Here is a 20314-nt window from a genome sequence, read left to right as displayed (position 1 = left end):
CATCTGAATGTATCAATGGTCATTCTTTCTTTTTCTTTGTAAACATTACAAGCCTTTTAGAATTTAGTAAATATTTTTCAACTTATCTTCATACAAATTACATATATATATAATTCAAATTTTAAGCTAAATTACTGTCTTATTTGCAGCGCAGCAAAGCAGACGTCTAGACTAGAATGTCTTGTATTTTGCACAAAACTTTACCGACTAATTCAGTTTAAATTTATTAAATATTTTGACTTGTTAGCACCAACTCCACTAGACATACATTTAAAATTTTCCCCTAACTATTAGAGGAATATACTTGTCTTCAAAATCAACTTCGTTCAATTTATATTTCTTACTAATAATTTACTTTCTTAAGATCTGCAGTCTTCACTCATTCGTTCAGTGACTTACAAAATGACATATTTTTAACAAGTTGCAACTTGCTTCTACGTTGTTTTATTTTTTGGTTGAAGCAAGTAACACCAGCGTTGCCAAGCGACTAATTAAGCTGTCTTGTCTTGAATACAGCGGTGTGCGCAAATGTTGACATTTTATGAGGGCAGCTTTTTGCTAATCTTTTATACAATACTATATGCCTTTATTTCAATGAACAATGAACCCTGTTTAGAGATATAATCTCCTTCTAGGCGGATTAACCAGATCTTATATCAGCTCTATTGCAATAGCCAAAAACGGCACGTAATAGTTTACGTATGCATACAAAAAAACTCCTTCAATCTCAACATTTGTTCTCTCTTCTATTACAGAAAACCTCCTTGCATTGTTTTACTTAATGTTTTCTTATCCATTGATCAATTTAAATTTTACGATCACAGATTTGTATCAATTCAATCTCTAAAGTTCTACACATATTTTGCCGCTATAAGTTACTGCTAGTACAAGGGTTTTCGATTTCGACGTTTTTTAATTAAACTATAAATTCGTTTCTCTTTACAGTGGAATTTATTTTGTCATAAATGGCTTCCTTGGCATTGAGTCTAACTTTCTAGCCAAGGTTTTATTACTGCGACAATTTTGGTTTCAAGGTTTTTGATTCTAGTTAAACTAAGTAAATGATTTATAGAGTTTCTAGTTATAGAAATTGATAAGATTCTTGGATCTACGCTCTATAACTCATACATCTGCTTGCGAAAGAGGTTAAAATAATAAGAGCATTTTTATTTATGATTTTACTTTTACATTGAAGAGCCCTACATTTACCGATGCAAATGGTTTGTTTGCTTTTCTGGGAAATGTGTGGAAACTCTCAATGCTCAGCTGACATATCAAAGCGAGTAGTTGTGAAAAAGTTTTAAAACTCATACATGCAGGTTTAATATGCATAAATCTAAATAAAAATCTATTTTTAGAAGCTGCTTATTTGGTGTAGGTCAGATAAAGTTGAAAAGTTGACCTTTAAATATTTTACGAAAATGTATGTGATCGAAGCTCTATATTTCTTTGCGCATTGACGAATGTTATATAATAATGTTTTTTTTACATGCCAATAAAATAGTTAAGTATATTTTATTTTGTTTTCATAGTGTTTTGGTGCTTATGTTACAAAAAAAAATATATACGAATTTAATATATACTTTGTTATCCCATTTTAACCGGTAACCCTGGTTAACGATTCCAATCTGTTACAATTAAACACGTGAAAGGAACAGATGAAGGAACATGGAAATGTAATATATGTAATTAATATGATTACGACAATAAGTTTTTGAAATTTTATCATATCTTAAGCAAAGTGTTAAATTTTGCTGTCTGTGTACAATATTTGTATAGAAAGAAAAATATCTTCATCGTGGAAACACAAATATTTGACGTATTATGACGTATATTTGAGGTTTTAAAAACTACGCTTCGATTGGAAGGTGTGTCTTTTAGGCTTCCTTTCAATCAGCTGACCTGATCATGTGAGGTTTATTATTTGACGTCAGTGACCGAACGTCGGTCTCTTCACGGGTTGAACGCATTTCGTATCGATTCACTGAACCGAGAGGTCATTGGTATTTCATGCATAGAAAACTAACTTTAATATTAAAGAATTACAATGATTAGCTATGTAAATACTTGATTAGAATGTTTTGTGTGAAATGATTTTGGAGACGAAGTACACAGTTCATACAAATAAGTATCTATATGCAATTAATGATTAATTATACTATTCACTATTGAATTCACTATCTAATAATTCCGGAACATTTGTAACACTATTGATTTGCCTATACTAATATTTGGTGAACATTATGTAATATAACAAATACTTTGACCTTTGTACCATAGAAGTTGCCAAATAAAAGGCCCTATACAATTGGTATCTTTATAGAGCATAGACAAAAGTAATAGAGCAAAAGCTATGAGTATTATATACTTATAACGAAAGTTTCAGGCGGCGCATATTCAATCTCGGCTAAATTTGTTCAAGTTCATTAACACTAGTGATTTTGCGATTGCTCGCATTCAATTGAGCTTTTCTTTTTCAGCAATCGAATTGATTGCGACATTAAGCAGAATTATTTTTCGATTCTTCTTAAATTACCAAGATTTGGTTTCGCTATTGTATTTTATTGTTGCGAATATGACCTCTACCTATTTACTTTAACTCGGAATATTTTATTTACGTCTCACTGTTAAGCTTGCGCGATAGTTTAAGTTAATCAAAAACCAAAGTAAATAATTTAAAAACATTTCAAACTTAAATAAACTCTACTAGAGCAAGAAAACATCAGGTAACCTAAAAACCTAAATAAGTATAACTTATTTCGCATTATGGCGTGTGCGGACAAAAAATTATAATGCGGTTAAAAGTACAGTTAATGTAATGCTGTTATAATTAATACAAACGTGAAATTTCGCTGTCGGTTATAATTAAACTGTTTTTCGCGAATTCGGCTTCTCGAACAAAGCGTTTTAGATCTTAAGTCCGAGTAAAAGAATTTATTTTAATATGACCCACGTCAGTAGGTTAATATTAGAATTACGGAAATATTCATTTTTTTGCCTCGAAAATGTGGGAAAGAAACGGGATTATAATTAAGGTACAAATAAAATTACGTCATTTTGCCATTTTTCATTTTACGAATCTAATAATAAGAATAAAAAATAAAGTCATTTAAACTCATTTTTTTTGACTCAAATAGAAAACCTAACGGTTTATTGTTGTTGATTACAACCTAATTGTCAAAAAGTTAAAAACATGTAATTTCGCAACCCCATCTCGTCCATTAGCATATGATTACAGTAATTAACTGTCAAGAAAACTACCACTGGCTTAGTATCTCATTTACAATATTTTTGTGTAATATTCTTATAATATAAGGCTATATATAACTAATTAAAGGAACTAATAAGCTAATTTTACCTGCAGATATGTGTTAAACACTAGATATTTCTTCCCATATCTTTTAAGGTCACGGTTCAAAAAATGACATAACAAATGTATTCGTGATGTAAACGCGTAACGTCGATACAGATTATTTATCACTACATAGTATAAAACAAAGTCGCTTTCTCTGTCCCTTTGTATGTTTAAATCTTTGAAACTACGCAACGGATTTTGATGCGGTTTTTTTTTAATAGATAGAGTATAATAACGTCCATTAAATAGTGGAAAAGTACTGTTATTTTTGAGGTTTCTATTGTGATGTCGTAAATAATTACATGGTGATGGTATATGTCTATCTCTTATGGATAACCCACATTTTTATATACAACGTTCACAGTTTTTCTGTAGTGTATTTAGTACCAGCATTGCGCCCGTGCGAAGCCGAGGCGGGTCGCTAGTTGTCAATAAATTGCTGTATTCTTAATGAAATTTCATATACGTGTATATCTTACATCCATATTGTTAAAGGTTTAATCCGAAAACAAAGCCAACGCTGGATTGCGTTGTAATAAACACGTGCAAATCCGGAAGACAGCAACCTGTTTGAGTCGCTCAATTACCGTAATGACATTTACTAAGCCGATTAATATTTACGACAAACTCGTTACCATGTTTTTCTTTTGTGCTTTCATAATCCTGCGCAGACACATAACCTAACACAAGGTGATGACACTGCCAGAAAATTCGAAAGTGAGTTGCAAGCTTATTAACTGGTAGGCTTGATAGAACCATGCGAATTGGTTTGCGGACCTTTTAAATCCGACAGACATATAGATTTATCAAAAAGTTGAAGCTAACGATTTCGCATCGCAAATGTTGACTAAATAAGATATGAAATTTATTGCATAACATAATCGTTCAAGATTCAATTTCGTTGTTGTTTAAATAGCTATTTAACGAATAGATAATAATGTTTATTTAAAAGCAAATTCCCTTGAACCCGAAACCTGACTAAACGACAGATTTAAATGAAGCGGAAAATGGACAAAGTTGAGGTCAATGGCTCGCTTAGTGTTATTAAGGCTCGAGTCACTAAGTAAATATTATTTGAATTTAGAATGCTGTTTACGTGAATACATCGAGGTTCTAAATTTGTAACAATAGGTTCAGAATACCCAAACTCTTCTGATATAACGCCATAATTGTTTTCATTGTTATAACCCACATTTGCTATAACAAAGATCTTGTTATATTGAAACTAAAAAACAAGCTTTCATTGACGTCTGGTACCAATGCGTCCGTGACAGAATCCATGTTTATTGTCATGAACAGCTGACGATCGCTACATCTGCGGGGGTCCGACTCCCACAGCTGAGTAATAATAGGTCTAGACCAGCTAAGTACCAGCCGTTACTTCTTAGAATGGCCTTGGTGCAGGAGCCCAATTCGCGTATTATACATGTTTACCCGGACATTTCTTTATATTATTATTGATGATTATAACGAACTTCTACATTACTTTACTTTCTTTACATTTCGTTCATGTCTCTCTACTAAAGAGTTTAATAGCTGTTATATTCTTATTAAATTGCCAAGTTTTATATTAAATCATACAAGATAAGTTCATATCCAGATTGTGAGTAAGGGTAGGTTATGATTAGCTTTTTAGGACATAAGTGAATATTTAAAGAACGTTACTAGAACCTTTTTTTCTTTGCAGGTAAGAGCAGTTACAATAATTGACCTTCGTCTGGATGGATACCTGATATTCGTGCCCAAGAGGTTAGTTGGGGGATAACTACAATCAGTCAAAAATACAATTTATATTATTTTTTTATTTCCTTCTTTTTTGTAGTTTATACTTTCATCTGCGGAACGGGTACGGATACCTCTTGAAATCTACGTGCGAATTTTGATTAATAACCAATTAAATACCTCTCAAAACAATGTCTGTCAGTAACAGGGAAATTATAACGTGAGAATTTCCCACGTGGAATAATTTTGTTGAAGTAGCTGTTGATATGCAAATTTTTTAAGAGAACGATGATGTCAGCTTTGTACGTGGTTTATATATTTCTGCAATCTTCTTTATAATCGATTTTGTAAAATATATTCCAGTTACATGCATTCATGTTTTAATTATACTTTCAATGACAACAAATAACATTGAGAAGCCAATAATCGACAAAGACTAATTAAATATTCTTAAATTACAAAAGAATTGATAAAAAATGTCTACACTCATTTATCTAAGTGGAACAGTCATTAGTTGATAAAACGCGATGTAACGTTATCATTTCCTGTATACAGTTCAAAACTTAGTAGGTCACTCTTATCAATAAAAATAACTTTTAATCTTATTTGTATCTCTAGTAACGCCTAATATAATTCCATAGGCATCTGAAACCATAATGAAGCATAAAGACTAAACACATCTGACAACACGATGATATAAACTTCACTATTACAAGTATAGAGATTCAGATACTATGTAACATCGTTTTATTATTACTATGAAATTTTGTGAATTACCAAAGTCTCACAGCTATCAGATCAGTTACAAGTTCGTTTGAAAATACAAAAAAAGTTGTTACTCATAGTTCCGAGTTTAAAACGTACCTTACTTGACTTATAGTATTGCCCCCAATGTGAGCAAAGATCATCCAACGTGGAAAAATAGCCTGATCGCTCTTGGCCAGTTCTTTTAACTTCACGGTAGGTCATAACTCCATGGTTGGAACGTGTTGCAACTAAATGTTTCATTTGGTGTAGAATGTTTAAGAATAAAACTGGCTTTATTTATGTTTAGAACTTTGAAAACAAAAGTGTAAATTGAATAGAGAGACAGAGATTATATTGGTAGTTCTCTTCGTCCCTTCCATTATATTTTTCTTATTGACGCTTTTTAAGTGAAATTTGTGTCTTTTTCAACTTATAGTTGGGCTTATCAACATAAAAAATATTAACACACACAAAACTATATTTTGGCTTGCGTGAATTCACTTATCTAATTAATAATTATATCAACACTTATGTAAAAGAATTTTTTAATTGCCCTCCGCAATAATAACGTTCTGGAGGAAAACTAGTTCTGAATAATTTCAAGATTTTCCATTATTACAATATTTCTATTGTAAACGATACCTGCATGTGACGATGCTCACGACTGACCTAAAATTTAATATTAACTATAATTGTATTCAACAACCAAACTTTAATTATGTAAAAACCTAATTCAAAGCCTATGTTGACTCCGCGCGTTTAACGATATATAAATATAGTAGTATATAATAATATTTAAAATATAGATTGATTATTTAAGATAAACCACACGTAATCAAAATTAATCGTTTGGGGGGTTTTTCCATTTCTATAAACAACAAACTTATTTGAACAATATTCTAACCACTTCGAAATACCATTTATCTAGATGTTTAATCTCGAGAAAAACATTGAAGATTACCAACGCAATGTGTAGCGAATTAGAAATCGCTAGTTGTTTTTATCCACTCGACTAGGCTTTTAAATAAAAACACGATTGCTACATTTCACTATACATCGACTTGGTATTACTCGACCAGTGTTATATTCCAATGGAAACTACGCGTTGAATCGTTTAATAAATATAATCAAAGCTTGCGTTTATTCAGTTTAGTACTCGTATATCCGAATTTTATTCCCGGCGAAACAATATCGACCTATAAATATTTTGTATCTACAAAAAGCAGGTCTAACAATAAATAAAGTAAGTAGACTACGCCTCATTGGAAGGTTGTGATCTTCATCTACTTTTTAAGGTTGAAATGTTCCATGCTTTTTTTGTATTTTCTTTGTGTCGTAAGGGAATACAAAAAGTAACGAAGTACTTCAATAAAACAAATAACTAAAAGCCCTATGCCAAGTCACTCTTTGATGTTTATTAATAATCTGATTTATTATAAGAATAGATTAAATTCTGTAACCTTTACTAAAATAAATTTCTCCTTCAAGCAGTCCGTAATTTGTCTTTGTGTTATCTTAAAAGCTTTTAGCTTTGTCTCTTAGTATAGACGAATACTATTTATGTTGTAGGTATTTTTTTACAAAGAGCTTTGGTAGAAACATGTTTACATTTCAATAATGACATCAAATATTTATGACATCTTTATGTAACAGTTCAGAAGGGTTACATTTCCGCGTAGTGATGATGAAAAAAACATCGCAAATACTATATTGTTGTGTTATCGTGTCTTTGGATTTTTATCGATAATTTAGGAATAGGACAAAAATAACTACGGTCTTGACATTTGACATACATCGCCTGCTTCCTCTGCGATTAAACATATTTTATAATTAAAAAAATAGCTTAAACATTTCGATGTGACAAGCAAACTTCACTATAAATTTCTTTAACCTAATTTATACACGTTTTAATTCTAATGAGTTGTGATACGGAAGTAAATAAAAACGATTAATTATTTAAACACCCGGTCGTTGACCCATGTTTATTTATGATTGCTGACTCTTTATAGAGGTAGGCTCTAATGTAACTACACATCTTTAATACTCTGCTAAATCATATCAAAATAAGTATGGTTTGGATAATATCACGATATATAAATCTGAAGATACAGAGGTTAAACAGTTATAATATCTATGGCGACACTCAAATGGTCAAATCATCGCTAGTAAACAGTGTAATACAGAACAAGTCGCGGGCAGCATCTCGTGATAAATAATGTCAGAAATCACCTTGAAGGTCTGAAAGCGACCCATTTTAGTTCATTTCGAAACAATCGTTCCCTTTCAATTGTATTTCTGCCTACAAAATAGCTTTTATGTAAATGTAGTTGTGCAACGTGGTTTCAGAGGATTATATGATGTAAATCGTTCATATGAGGGTTTAAAATCGCTTGACTGTAATTAATGCGCAGTGTCTTATCAGCTTGCATAAGCAGTTATCAGTGACGCAAACTTAACCTCTCGAACCTGATGGTGGCCTATATATAATAATTCAGTTTGTAGGCCATTCTCATATGTTGTAATTGAGTGCTTTGCTCCTTATGAAATTAACCACTGAGTTCATAACATCGGCTGTTAATACAAAGCAGTTGAAGATTTTAATAATAACAGTTTCTATAGACGGGCACTTAGTCTAAGGACGGAGATTTTTGGAACGTTTTGATTCACGTATGTGCGTTTCCTTTGAAGTTATAGAAGTGTACTTTAGAAAAGGAATTATTTAGATAATATGTGAGTATGAAGCCGGTAAGCGATACTAAACAATTTCAAGCGAAACTAAATATTGTCAATACGCTTTTGCGTCGCATTTATTTCTGGTAGCCAACGTATAGGAAAATTTAACACGTGATGTGAATCACGCGATCTCTATTGACTTTTTATAATTTCACATGGTTAATATTTAAATAAGTTTAATAAATGGAAACTGCCTTTGTTTAACGACCTCGGGTATGCTGAATTAAAATATATGTCCAAAATAATTAAATATCTAATGGTAGGGGAGCCCACGATGCTAAATGGGGATTTACTCGAGCGTCGTGGAGACCTATTGGGTTGCAAAGCTTAGATGATAAGAAGAAAAAAATGTTATATGATATATACCTTTTCATCGGTGGGGAAAGCGGCTATAGATGTTTAAATATGTAAAAAAAAACTGTTGCATGGACATACTCGAGCGCGTCAGATATTGATAGCATCAATGTCCTACGTATTTTTAATAATGTACGTATGTTAATCTGATCATTTGCATGATGGGGGTGGTTGTACGTAAGGGTTAAAAATGAAAAAAAAAAAAATTAATCGAGCGCGTCAGGTTTTCTAAGGGGGTGTTAAGTGCACCAAAAAAAAGCTCTCATTCAATAATCTGACGATTTCGATCTGACGCAAACTCGCAGACATTATTATAATGTGCAAAAAAAATTCGCCATTTTGAAATACTCGAGCGCGTCAGATTAAGATATATATGGTTCAGATTTATATTCTAAACGTACTGTCTCATAATCTGACGATTATCTAGAGGGATTTGCCTGATCTGACAAAAAAAATATTAGAAAAACGGTTCACCCTAAAGGCCATCCCTGCAATTCCATTCCTGGGCGCTTAAAATTGTACTTATGAGCTCGTTGAGTTCAAAGAAATAATATTTCTATGCGTTTGAGTTCTCCCAGCTCGAAAGTCTGATAGAAGTTTCATAGAACACTATTTTTGAAATTTTCAAACCCCAATAACTTTTGAATGGATCAAGCAATTTTCCCGCGGTTGACGGCGATCGACGCATTTTTTAAGCTCTAATTATTTAATTTCATCAAAAACGATAATCCGATATGAAATGTCGAAGTTATGTGATAGAAACACTTTTTTCGGTTTTTTTCGTTCACGATATCTCTCGAACGAATCAACCGATTTTGACCAGTTTGGTGGTGAACGACGTCGTTTTTCAAGTTCAAAGATGGATTAGTTTTTTGAAGTTGATGGATACAGCCGTTTAAAATTTATTGCAAAAAAACACTTTCAAAAAAACAAATTGTTATTTTTTTAGATTTTTCAAAATTTCTCAAAACCTATCGGTCCGAATCGGTTCAAATTCACATGAAATCTAATTTTGAGGGAAACGCGGAGAAGGAAATGTAGGCATCACGCAGCTGCACGCGTTTATCGCACGAACTTTATCGACGAAATTTTGTTATTTCGGCTTGCGGAAATCGTCAGATTATATATTTTTCAATATTCTTGAATTATTTCATTCAAAATAAAAAAAAATTAGCTACGCTCGAGAATGTCAAGATGACGTTTTTTTTTTACAACTTTGCTGCCCTCCCCTCTCTTTACGTCACTCTCAAATTGTCAGATTAGTGGAATATACACTTTTTAGGATGTGATTAACTCACACTTCCTTAATCTGACGCGCTCGAGAATGTCTGATGATCAATTTTTTTTTACTAATCTGATCCTGTATCCTTCACGGGCGGCCTTATATATGGGCCTCATATTTGGTGGAGGTACTTAACCGGGTACAAGGTATCCCCCTGTATATTAATCTGCCGCGCTTGAGTAAATCCCGAAATCCCCTCTTGGGCTCCCCTACTATAAAGAACATTGCAACTTAGATACGCAATTCAATCTAATGTCAACACTTGTTTAAGAATTCGTGGATCTTTAAATCCTTACTAGATAGCTTAAAAGTCGACCATAATCCCCTAATCTGGTGATGGTGATGGAGTCAGTGATGTGGAAAATATAAAAGGAAACAAAAACTGTGCCTGCATATTATAATATATCGACAATGGGTGATATACTCTACTCATAAGATTAGATTGGCGTAATTATTGCCCGTGCCTGAAGCTAACAACAGGCATAACTTCGGCATTTGACTATTTTGGATTCGAATCTTCAAAAGTCATAGGTAATAAACGCAACCGAAATTTTACAAACACAGCGTGGAAGTGGAAGGACGTGGAAAAAGTGTTACCTGTATCTTTTATTCTATAATAAACATATATCTATATTATTTTTTTAATAAAATTTGGCCTCGCGGGGCTCGAAATGTATCGATTTTGATCTCGAGTATTCTTTGTTTTTACGGAAACAAAGCCGGTAAGCGATACTAAACAAAGTCAAGCGAAAACGAAAATTACTAAGTTCCGTCGTTATTGATCTTGGCTCTGAATTAGTCGCAAGGCTGGTGCAATCGATCACTAATTATAGACAGACGTAAATATACAAGGCGCTGCGTCGGCGCCTTTATCCACTGATAGTGATGGTAATGGTGGTGATACATATGTGTTCGTCAATATATGAAGTACTAGTCGAAGCTTTAGACATATTTCTTGAGTCTGTTTTTTTTATATAATGGGGCAAACGAGCCTGCGGGACGCCCAAAAAGAGAAGATACACATTAAAGACAAAAAAACACATCGATTAAAGGTTATATTACTATTTCGGTTACATTACGTGAAATTTATTTTTAATGAAATGTTATATATCTTTAGAGTAAGATTCTACTATTAATATCTCTATTATTTACGTTTATTGTAAAAGTTTTAAATTTTCTCGGGAGAAATAAATTAAATAATAAAAGCGTGATGCTTTTAACTCGCTGTTTTGTCTATTTTCTGGCATTTAAATGCAATAAATTATTTGAATAAAATTGGAATAAGCTAGTCTTTCGTGGCCAAATTATTTTTATTTATGGTTTTTATTCCAGTTATATATTACATGTCAAGTTATTGTGAAATTATGATTTATTAAAAGGCAGTAAAAATCTGCGGATTATTCGTACATTAACCGAATTGCATTTATTATTTTTAAATACAATCTTATCTACACAGAAGATCGCTGTCACGATAACGCTAAATTCGCAACGAACGTCCCCAATGTTATGAAAAAACAAGAATGCAATTTTTACTTACGCGATAAGAGACCAATAATTTTTATAATAAAACTGTTTGTCATATAAGTCGAATCTTCTCCAAGGACCTCATAAGAACATATCTTGTACTACACTTGTTCTACACATGTAAAAAAAATGGAATAAAACCCCAAATAAAAATGAATTTGTAGTTAAAACGAATTTTATTTATCATAAGTATTCCTAAAAAAGGTACATAATAATATAATATAATAAATAAATAATAAACACCACCCTCACAAAATTAAAAATCATATTTTTAGTTTCATGCACAGATTATTACAGTCCTCTAGGGACCATTATTTTAAAACTCTATGAACCTAATTGAACCTTGTTTGTAAAGAAAGTTTATTTAGTAAACATATCCGAATGCACGTGTATTAAATAGTAATGTTCACTGATAGCGAAAGATAACAGTATATAATTGCTTGATAAATATACTTATCTTTTAATTATAGCGATTATTCGATATTATCTGATAATATGAAAAAACAAGTTCGTTGTGTAAATAAGTTATTAAACCACAAAAAATGCACAACAAATTAAGAATGATAAATGATTTATGTACATTCGGTCATGTTAAAACATGCCAAATTTGACGATGCTATAATATGTCTGATTAAGAAAAAAATCCTGACGTTATTTTACTATGCGTAAAAAATAAGCAGTAATCTATCAGTATTGGCGAATATATTTGCCCCATGATGTAAGTAATAACTATATTATAAAAGACTAATATTTCTATCATACTAATTTATCACTACAGATTTCGTATACAGGTGTAAGGCTTAGGCTTTCGTATATAGTATGTTCTTATGTTCACACAATTTGTCTACACCTTTTTCATTCAATGTAATGCAATCTTCAGGTCAATGTAATACAATGAACGATTATAATTGTAATAGAAATTTACTTACAGTATTTTATACTCTGTTAAAAAGAAATACGACTCGTTTTTAAATATGTTAATAAAATAGACAGTGATTTGTTTAGGTATTAAACATGGAGTGTCGCCCTTACTTCAAATCACTTTAATGCAGTAATAATTAAATGATTCAGCTAACGGATAACAAATAGTATTTTCACATACACGGATCTTAATTTTGAAAGTGAACCGAAGACCACATACAAACCTTTTTGATTTAGATTAATACAATAATTTTGAATTGAACATTATGATCGGTCTATGCAAACTCTACGGCTGGTAATTCGTATTTATATCCTGTAAAAGGTTAGTTCTATTAATTACGCAAATAATGTTTGCGCTTGTTAATTAAGCTTTTTCATGAAACTACTAAAAATATATAGAGTAACCTTCTCAATGTATATCACATAAATTGTCGAAACTAGTTACATTACGATGAACTACATCTATGTAAACTTAACGCGATGTCTTAAATCGAGAACTGTTAATATTGAATTTTGTACTATGTATAGTATATGTATAATAAGTATATATCTCATCATCATCATCATCGGCAACATCGCAATTAACAAAAACATAAATGTCGGCATATTAATAATCAAATTAAACACACTATCAAATATGACTCATAAATACGTGCTCATTATAATAGTTTTATGTTTTTTGTTAATTTGAAGGCTATTGATAATTCGTTAAAACATTTGTTTACCAATTTTTGTATAGAAACATTATTTAGAAACCGTTTTTACGCTTAAAACTCCCCCTCCCCCTTCTCCTTCCCGACCTCAGATCGCCCGTAAATTATTTTTCCTTTAATTTTTATAATAGTCTCCTCCTTTTCCAATGGGTTTCATCTTACTATTATTTTTTCACTTTTTATTATTTTTAATTGCTCTGCCCTGGTCTATTTTTCGCATATAGAAGGCTTTTTTTGTCACAGACCCAGTTACTCTTACATCGTTCTAAAAACAAATAGAGCCATATTCTGTGTTATTTATCGTTTATAAAAACCATAAATAATATAACGTATAATTATTTTACAATATTGTTAAATTAATAAAACCGAAGCATATCGCTATTAGGTACAGTTAGAGCGTCATTGAGCAAATGAGCAATTGTTTCCAACCGAGCAAATGACAAGCTCCAAGGATGGAAAATTGAACTCATTATTAAAGCGATCACGTCTCAAACAAATAAAGATGTATAACTCAGAATTGTATTGAACTAAAACGTTCATCTAAAGCGGAGTGCGATATACATTTTATTGAACCACAAGTTTAAAACTAAATTGAAATGAAGCGCTAAATAACAACGAAGCTGTGCAAGTTTTAAACGACTCATACATTTAAGTTAATATGCTGATTACCTTTTCTATGGGATCAATTTCCTATTGCAATTTGCAGGTGCTAATTATTTGATATTTCAATCATCCATATCAACAACAACAAAATATCTTTATTCATCTAGGTACACTTATGAACGTCAAAAAAAATTAAATTAATTGTAAACTTACATTGCATTTACTTACTAGTACTACTACTTAGGCGGGCAAGAAGATCGGTCCATAGACTATGAAATTATGTTTTTCGTGTGTTAAAAAAAGTTCATGTTGAATTATAAAGCGGAAAAGACGCTTATTTGTAAGAATAATAAGATAAGAATAAAACGGTAAGGCAGACTTTCTTTGTCCTATCTGAAATACTTGAGATCAAGTCCTTTTCTTTAAAAGTCCTAGAGAGCCGAGCTAGATTTGAGAGCATCTACTTTACAGAAACGATGGGCTCAAATCGATGTGGAACAGATCCAGTCTGCCTTTTGACCTTAAACGTGTGTCACATGACAATAAAATCTATGTTCCAATTACTTGTCTATCGATTTTTGAATATGTGAAATATAAAACGTGAATATGTATGCCAAGTGAACTTAATTATATGCTTGCTACTAAATAAACACGAGCACGTTACTATGTTTTACAGTAAATTGCAGTACTTGAGTATAGACTATAAAGTAATATCCGCTAGTTTTTACATTAACTAATTAAACTGTTAGATTCTAGTAACATTCGTGTGACATAATGTAGGTAGTATATATTTTTTATATTTTTTTAGAAAAAAAGACACTTGTAGTAATAGTCAGGTGAAATACCTATATATATATAACAGTTTAGTAGCTAAATATGGCTCACCTAACACCTGCTTTCCAAAGCAAGTTGTTAACGTCATGGAGTTTTTCAATTAACAAAAAAAAACATTTGTAAATTGTTGTATTACTTCTAAAGAATTGGAGTAGAGTGAGGATTTCAAAGTTGTATAAAACTAGTCTCAAAAGCGGGTCATTGTTCGCACCGTGTCGCCGTCGCACGCGCATTGTCCTTGCCGGTCTGATGCTTTGTCACCTGATCCCATCATTACCTGTTGCTAAGTACGTAGAATTGTTTTACCCGGCTTTGCATTTGTATAACACAAGGTAGAGTTGGGCCGGAAAACGCATGCCCTTTCCGACAACGCATTACGATGACTTTGAAACTTTTGCTTATCATCGTTAATAGACTAAACCGCTAGACTAAGCTCTTCACAGTTCGATAATTTCCTAGATATATTTAATCTGAAACTACGTACTTCAAATTGAAGTATGTATGATGCTTGTACAGACTGTTTCAATGGAATTAATTAAATGTAGTCGAATACAGTAATTTTAAAATATCTGTCCCGTATATTGTAACATAAAACTGAAAAGAAAGGAATTTTTCACTTTGAATAATTGTGCACACTCATTTTAGTAAATCCTAGCTCGCACGGTGACGGAAGTGGGAACTCGGAAGCTATTGAAATAAGATCCGGTGCCTGTGCTCTCGATAAAGTCTCTTTGGAGGAAGAAGCTCGTTTTCACTTGATCCTGTGGATATTGTCTTGTAATCTGAAACGCTATATAAACTTATACGTCCTGCACAACAGCCTCAAAATTAAACAGTAAAATGCTTGTAGCATTTTAATGCACTAATGGTACCTGCAGGCCTAGACAAATGGACATCTAATATCGTAAACGAAAGTAGAATAGAATTAAAATGTATGGGAATGACATTTGTCACGTCATCTACCTTATCGCAAATACAGCGATCGTTTTATTTCGCAGCCAAGTGGCATAGTTCTGTCATGATTCGATTATCGCATTGGATAAACGAAACGCGTCGTTCGCTACGCCATACAATTCGTAGCCAAATGGCACATTTTGACAGGTAATGTAAGCATCAATCGTATCGATTAAGCGATGACAAATCGTCCGCTAGGACCCTGTAGATAACCACAAAAATGGCGGTTGTTTAGTCAGCTGTATATATATTATTGGTAAACCAAACCATCTCTTTATATTTATTTTTAAGAATTTATAGGTACCTTCGTGGTAGGTATATTCAAGAGTAAATAATAAATAAATAAAAATGTTTTTCCAAAACCAAATCATCTCTATATTATTTTAAAGAATTTGTACATAATACATAAGACTAAATAATAACTAAAATCGGTTCTTTTTCAAAATCAAACCATTCATATGTATTTTAACCTTCTCAGCGCCAAAGTCTGATGGGTTGCCATAACAATTACTGTAAAATCACCCGATTTAAAAAAAACTTATTTCGTTTGTTAAAATAAATACAACAAATACAATTTAAATAACAAATATAGAAACATAGACGGCTAAAATCATTACTCTTCCTTTTGGCTTTGCCGTAGTCGGGTAATAACAACAGAAACTAAACATTAGTCATTAGTTAAAAATTATCATATATGTAGCAATTGTCACGATAATAGCAACACCAAGATTGTGCTTGTCAACAGCTTATCAAAATGAACTGACAGCGCGCGAATATCGTGGTTTTTTCACATATCTATCGCATATCTAACGCAAATGGAAAACGATGCAACGTTAACCGAACTTAGGTCCGTTTGGCTAGGCATCGATTTGCGTTCACGACAGATCGTGCGTATTATTCGATTGCGAAACGTTTGATAACGAATGCCACTTGTCTAGGGGGGCTGGTCCGAATATATCTTGTCCGACTTTCGTTAGTTGCAGTACTCTTAACTATATTTTTGGGACTATACTTTCAATATATAAATTATATTAAATTTATGTAAAAAGCCTCAAGAATGATAATCGATATGCCCTTTTCCTGTAGAAGGGCTGATGTTATTTAGTCTCTTGGCTATAACGACTAATCAATAGTAATTTACCTACATATTCTGTTAGAAAATAACCGCGTTGTTATAGAATATTTATGAAAAGCCCTAAAGGTGTTCTAAGCCTTAATGTTATGATCTAGTGCAACGCGTGATTTCATTGCACGTGTTCCTTTCGCCTCCGCAACCTTAATCGCCTTTGTAATATTAGTTATTGTTACAGCTGTTGCTGCATTTCTAAATAATATGCGCCGTAAGTGTGGCTATTGATGGCACAGTAGGCATACCATGCCATTGTGCAACTGAATTGTAACAAAAATTAAAATTACTTTACATTCGTTGCGCTCTATCGCAGAAACATTAAATTCATTTCGTTAATTGATAATATAATCACAAAGCCTCAACTAAAATCTGAGCTTGGCTTATGCTCTATGGGTTAATTTTCTTTGACTAAGGTTATTTTTTTGCAGAGGGTGGCGGGTGTGTGGGACCCTGAGTCGCGGCGGGGGGCGGCTGCCGGCAGGTGACCTGCGGAGTCCGCGGCTCATGTGGGCGGCTAGCGCGTGCTGCTCGCGCCAGGCAGGTGTGTGTCACTTCTTTTTTACGTCTTACGCTTTTTAAAAAGGTAATTTTTTCTTGCTTTTTCTTGTTAGAAACCACAAACTACAATTCAATAATAACTATCGGATTACCGTGACCACGCACTGCGCACACTGTAAAGCACGCGAAACGTCTGGAAAATTTGAAATTATGTAAAATGATTATAAGTTTATAATACATAGCTTCAATCCGTTAAAATAGTGTTTTCTTTAAATGTGTAAAAATTATGTTAAAAAAGATAATCTATATATTATTATGGTGAAATCCATTCTATGAAATACCTGGAAAAATAAGTATTTAATAAATGCTTTAGTTGTTTAGAAATTTTAATTAATACAGCGAAAGTAGAACATACATTACTGTTGGCTGTCCTAATTTTAGCGTTTTTTAGTAAACTTTAAAAAGATTAATATGTATGCCGTACATTGTGTAGAATTACATAACCGGTTGCTACGCGGACGTGGTAAACGTCCAGAGACCGATTCAATTGGATGCAAGCTGCAACTCGATGACATCACGGTTAACCGATTCTATTTGTAGCAAATGCGTTCTAATTCCCGAGAGTATTTTTTTTTTTTAAATTTCACCAATACTCGAAAATATCGAAATACGTTTAATATTTATATTAAAGATATTTTTGAAGCCCTCTCCAGTAATAATTTAACAGTTTTTATTTTCCATTTGTGTGGCTTCATTGGTTATGTGATATGTCACTGAAAGTGTTTATGTTCTTCTGTCAAGTTTCTTTTTAAGTAAATATCAGTTTTCAAGGTTTTCTCTCTCAACAGGTTATATAAGATTTGTTGTTGTTTATTTAATTTATTGTTTATTTTGTTTTAATTATTGTTTCATCGCATGAGTGCTTACTTGGGGGTCCCGCGTACTATATCTTTGTCATAAGACCGCAATCGACATTGACTTATGCCATATATTTTGTTATCAATGGTTGACAATTGAAACTTCATTGAATACATATTATGTGAAAATCCATTTTGGCAATCAAGTAAAATTTATTTTATTTTAGTCATAAGACACAAAATGTAAAATAGAGTATATATAAATACTTCGTTTCCCAAAAAATAACTAGTATTTATATGACGTGACTACATAATTATTGTAAACTGTACCAAGATTAAAAAGCGATTAAGCTGTACCAAGCTTTTATTACTGTAAATTATGAGATCTTCTCCTTGGACCTCTAGCAATTTAGCCACTAGCCTGAAAATATTTTTTTAAAGTTATGCAGTCATAGCATAAAACAGTGTCAATAGCGGAGGCTTAGTACGGCGGGGCGGGCGCGTCTCTGACGGGTCTTGTTAATCAGTAGCAGGCACTCATGCGTGACGTGGTGACTAACCGTGGCGGGGTGGCAGGCGACGGGGCCAGCGCGACGCGCGCGCCCGTCAAGACCTTCCAGGCGTACCTGCCGCCGGCGCACCGCACCTACAGCTGCATACACTGCCGCGCGCATCTCGCCAGCCATGACGAGCTCATATCCAAGGTAAGATAGTCAGGAGATATTACATATATTTCTTATTTATAACACCAACACAGCATTCAGCCTAAATGTCTTAACCAATCCTTAATTATTTAGGGTGAATACTTCAAGTATTTTTACGTAATGAAACTAAAATCTATGTTTCATTATGCTTACACAAGCCAAGCATGTTTGATTGCATATGCCCTTCTCTGTAAAGTAACTTAGATTTCCATAATGGTTCATTAAAAAATGCTGACTGCTTAGGTGTAAGAGAGAGTTTTTTGAGATGAGTTGATTTTCAAAAACAAAATATACAAGAACGGCCATTATAAAAAGTGTATAAAACAAAAATGTTTAGATAATTGTTGTACTACTGAACTTAATAAATGTGTTTACAACACAGTCTGATAAAACAAAGGCAAATGTTTACTGACCCATTTTTCAATACTTAACTGTATTAAATGTCCTGGAACTCGTAAAATATAGAATTACCTTTATTTTTCAGTCGTTCCAAGGCAGCCAGGGGCGTGCATATCTCTTCAATTCTGTGTAAGTATTCATTTGTACGATATTCTAACGTTCTTTCTACGTTGTTTATGTATTATGCTATCTCATAATAAACTATGGATTTACGAAAACTATCTTAGTTATGTTTTCTGTTTTTACAAGATTGCTAAATATATAATGAATTATATCAAATTTACCACTAATTACTGAGCTAGAACTATCTACATTTCCTACCTAACTACGTAAAATATGTGAGTGTCACCTACGCAACCTGTGTAACGCTTAAGACGTAGGCGTTAAGTAAAGTTGAATAATGCGTCAAAGGTTAAATTAGAAAGGGTTCAGAAGAATGATATACTTAAAACATGAAAGGCAAATAAATTCCGATTTTTCAAATATTCCCAACAATTTAGAATTTGGGAAAGGCATCAGATTCCGAGTATTCCACCCTTATTTATCTGTTTGAGAGACTTTAAACATATTTTGTAACTCAACTGGATAGAAAAGTCACGCACTTGATACGGGGCTAGGGTTTATTTCAAAATTAAGTTTCACTGGTGTAATAAATAATTTAAAAGTTTCCTTCAAGACATAATATATAGTTGGTACTGCTCGATTTTTCTAAAGATAAATTTTAAATTTCAGGGTGAACGTTGGGTGCGGGCCGGCAGAGGAGCGTGTCCTACTGACGGGGCTCCATGCAGTTGCTGATATTTACTGCGAGTGCTGCAAAACCATGCTCGGCTGGAAATATGTAAGTAGCATTAGTAGTCAGTGGCATTTGACAATATTCTAGATACATATCACTTGATGACAAAAGCACTAATTAACAGTGTCATAGAGTTAGGTCAACCGTGTTCTAAACATATTATCGACGTATCTATTAAAGCTTGCGTAA

At 32.7% G+C, this 20314-nt stretch overlaps 1 protein-coding gene across 6 annotated transcripts in view; it reads left to right on the top strand.

The window, feature by feature from the left end:
- LOC110993150 (protein yippee-like) overlaps window positions 1-20314 on the top strand; it is a 53598-nt gene that overhangs the window by 29120 nt on the left and 4164 nt on the right. For 3 of the 6 annotated variants that reach the window (XM_022259309.2, XM_045628029.1, XM_022259294.2), the window contains exons 2-5: window positions 17300-17412; window positions 18803-18930; window positions 19415-19458; window positions 20062-20170. In XM_022259309.2, coding sequence (XP_022115001.1) covers window positions 17376-17412; window positions 18803-18930; window positions 19415-19458; window positions 20062-20170 — 318 coding nt within the window. In that variant the 5' untranslated portion in view covers window positions 17300-17375. Of the gene's footprint in view, window positions 1-5042; window positions 5105-17293; window positions 17413-18753; window positions 18931-19414; window positions 19459-20061; window positions 20171-20314 lie in introns of those variants that run through there. The other 3 variants (XM_022259318.2, XM_022259303.2, XM_022259285.2) reach the window with 3 other exon arrangements.

This window comes from Pieris rapae, chromosome 4, assembly GCF_905147795.1.
Source record: "Pieris rapae chromosome 4, ilPieRapa1.1, whole genome shotgun sequence".
Lineage (NCBI taxonomy): Eukaryota > Metazoa > Arthropoda > Insecta > Lepidoptera > Pieridae > Pieris > Pieris rapae.
Note: the sequence above shows the minus strand (reverse complement) of the source record. Positions and strands in the feature narration are given on the sequence as shown.